General features: G+C 46.4%; 1 protein-coding gene across 1 annotated transcript; it reads right to left on the bottom strand.

Moving 5' to 3' along the window:
- Positions 1–1109: 1109 nt before the first annotated feature.
- Positions 1110–2030, bottom strand: LOC123346863 (olfactory receptor 14A16-like). Its single transcript, XM_044984312.1, has one exon. The coding sequence runs from the start codon at positions 2028–2030 to the stop codon at positions 1110–1112; it is 921 nt and encodes a 306-aa protein (XP_044840247.1).
- Positions 2031–2574: the final 544 nt, after the last annotated feature.

Below are 2574 nucleotides of genomic sequence, written 5' to 3'. Positions count from 1 at the left end.
TAGATGACCTTCTGAGGTCCCTTTCAATCCTTATATTCTATGTGGGCAAGACCAAGCCAGCCAAGCTCCTGAGTGAGAAAGAACAGCTCAGAGCCTTGTCACATCCTGTCCAGGTAGGGGTGCCCCTATGCTTCAGAGAATTAAAAAAAAAACCATGGGTGGGGTGGAGGAATTCCTTCCTTACACCTGCCAGTGGCCAGATGAAACCCTGAAGCATGAGCTTTTAGAAACATAAGACATATGCAGCAAATGAGCCCCAAGGCTGTTGAGCCTGGCCCCCCACCATCACAAGCAGCCCCGTCATACAATCCCACTCAGATATGTGTCCATCTCGCTCTTCAAACTAATTCAGTCGTTTGCCTCCCACAACTCCTATTGGGAGGCTGCTCCAGAACATTTCCCTGCTGTTGTTTAGATACCTCCCTGGAAATTTCTAGCCAGTCTCTCCATTTCTCCCACAGCCAAATGTATACGTGAGCCAGGCTAACACAGTCTGGCTCCTTGTCCCTCTCTAGTGGTTAGACCACAAATGGTGGTTTATAAGACAATGAACCCAGTCCCCAGGTTGTGGCAATGGCTATGCAGCTCCATTGGAAGTAGTAGGTCAGATCCATAGATGCTGCAAATTGCTTTAGTGCCACCAGAGTCAATGGAACTACACTGATGTGCTGAAGATCTACCCAAAATGTCTTCTCACCTACCCCAGTCTTACACCAGTCTGACTCCTCTGGTACCAATGAAGCCATTCCTGATTTATACATACAAGCAAAACATCTCTCATCATTGTTTTCAGTGGCCATAGAATGAGTGCACGTGGCCAAGCAATGGAATGTATATTGTTTTGGCACAGAATACAAGTCTGATTCCTCTCTCGCACACAATTTACACCCATTTAACTCCACAACTGGACCAGATTTTCTACTGGTGTAAATCACCCCAGCAGCAGTGACATCAGGGGAGTTAATCTGGGTTTGCATTGTTGCAACAGAGATTAGAATCAGACCTGATTGTGTGCAAGCTGTGTGGTCATGCAAATCACTGACATTAATGAGCAGATACTAAGTAAGCAAACTTTTATTAGATAAAGACAGAAATTAATTCTTGGTGAATTACCTACACCCAGTCAGTCTCCTCAGGGCAGCTTTCATCTCCTTGTTCCTCATGCTGTAGATAATTGGATTCATGATTGGTGGCAATACGGAATAGAGAATTGCCACCACAAGATCCAGAGCAGATGGGGAGCTGGAGGTGGGTTTCAGGTAGGCAAAGGCCCCAGTGCAAACAAACAAGGAGACCACAGTGAGGTGAGGGAGGCAGGTGGAGAAGGCTTTATGCCGGCCCTGTTCAGAGGGGATTCTGAGCACTGAGTTGAAGATCTGGACATATGACACAACAATAAAAACAAAACAGCCTAAGACTAAACACACACTAAATGCAAGAACCCCAACTTCACTGAGATATGATTCAGAGCAGGCGAGCTTGAGGAGCTGGGGGACTTCACAGAAGAACTGATCCACCATGTTGCCTCCACAGAATGTTAATGCAAACATGTTGCTGGTATGTAGCACAGAGTAGAGAATCCCACTGATCCAGGCACCGGCTGCCTTTTGGACAAAAGCTCTGCTGTTCATTATTGTCTCATAGTGCAGTGGTTGGCAGATGGCGACATATCGGTCATATGCCATGATGGTGAGAAGGGAAAAATCTGCTCCCAATAAGAAGAGGAGGAAAAAGACTTGAGCAACACATCCAGCATAGGAAATGGATCTGGTGTTCATGAGGGAGTTGGTCATGGATTTGGGGACAATCACAGAGATGGAGCCAAGGTCTAGGACGGACAGATTCATCAGGAAGAAATACATGGGGGTGTGAAGATGGTGGTCGAAGGCTATAGCCATGAAGATAAGAAGGTTCTCCATCAGGGCTGCCAGGTAGATCACTAGAAACACCACAAAGTGCAAAATCTGCAGCTCCCAAACGTCAGAGAATCCCAGGAGAAGGAACTCGGTCACGGTGGTTCGGTTGGACATTTTCTTTCCCAGAACATTGTGTGGTGGTGTCTGGGGTGGGGGGTAGGGGATGACAAGAGCAAGGCCATGATTAGATCAATGAACTAACTCTCCTTTTGTGAAAACAACCTTAATTTCCTTGAGTCAGACCCTTACCTTTTGAGGATTGGTGTAATATGGGAATGAGGATAGGGAAAACAGTAGAAAATAATAGAGTTACTCCTGATTTTCACCGGGGTGAGAGAAAATAGAATAATCTCAATGGTCTCCAGTACAGTTACTCCTAATTTACACCAGGGTGATGGAGAGGAGAAACAGGAACAATTGCTTTTGAGGTATCTGTATACCTCTGACACCCAGGGGTGGGCGAACTCTGGATAACAGTTTATAAATGTTACTACCCTCAGTGTACCGAGGGGAATCGGGGGACTGCCTGGCCAGATTCTACTGTCGGGGCACTGCTGTGAATGTGAGGTAATTTCACTGCATGCCATGAAATTACTCCCCATTTATACTTCTCTAACTGGAGCAGAATCTCGCATGGAGGTGACTGAACCCAGCCAGC

The sequence above is a fragment of the Mauremys mutica genome, chromosome 12 (genome assembly GCF_020497125.1).
Source record: "Mauremys mutica isolate MM-2020 ecotype Southern chromosome 12, ASM2049712v1, whole genome shotgun sequence".
Lineage (NCBI taxonomy): Eukaryota > Metazoa > Chordata > Testudines > Geoemydidae > Mauremys > Mauremys mutica.
The sequence above is the reverse complement of the archived record's forward strand: the minus strand, read 5'-3'. Positions and strand labels throughout refer to the sequence as shown.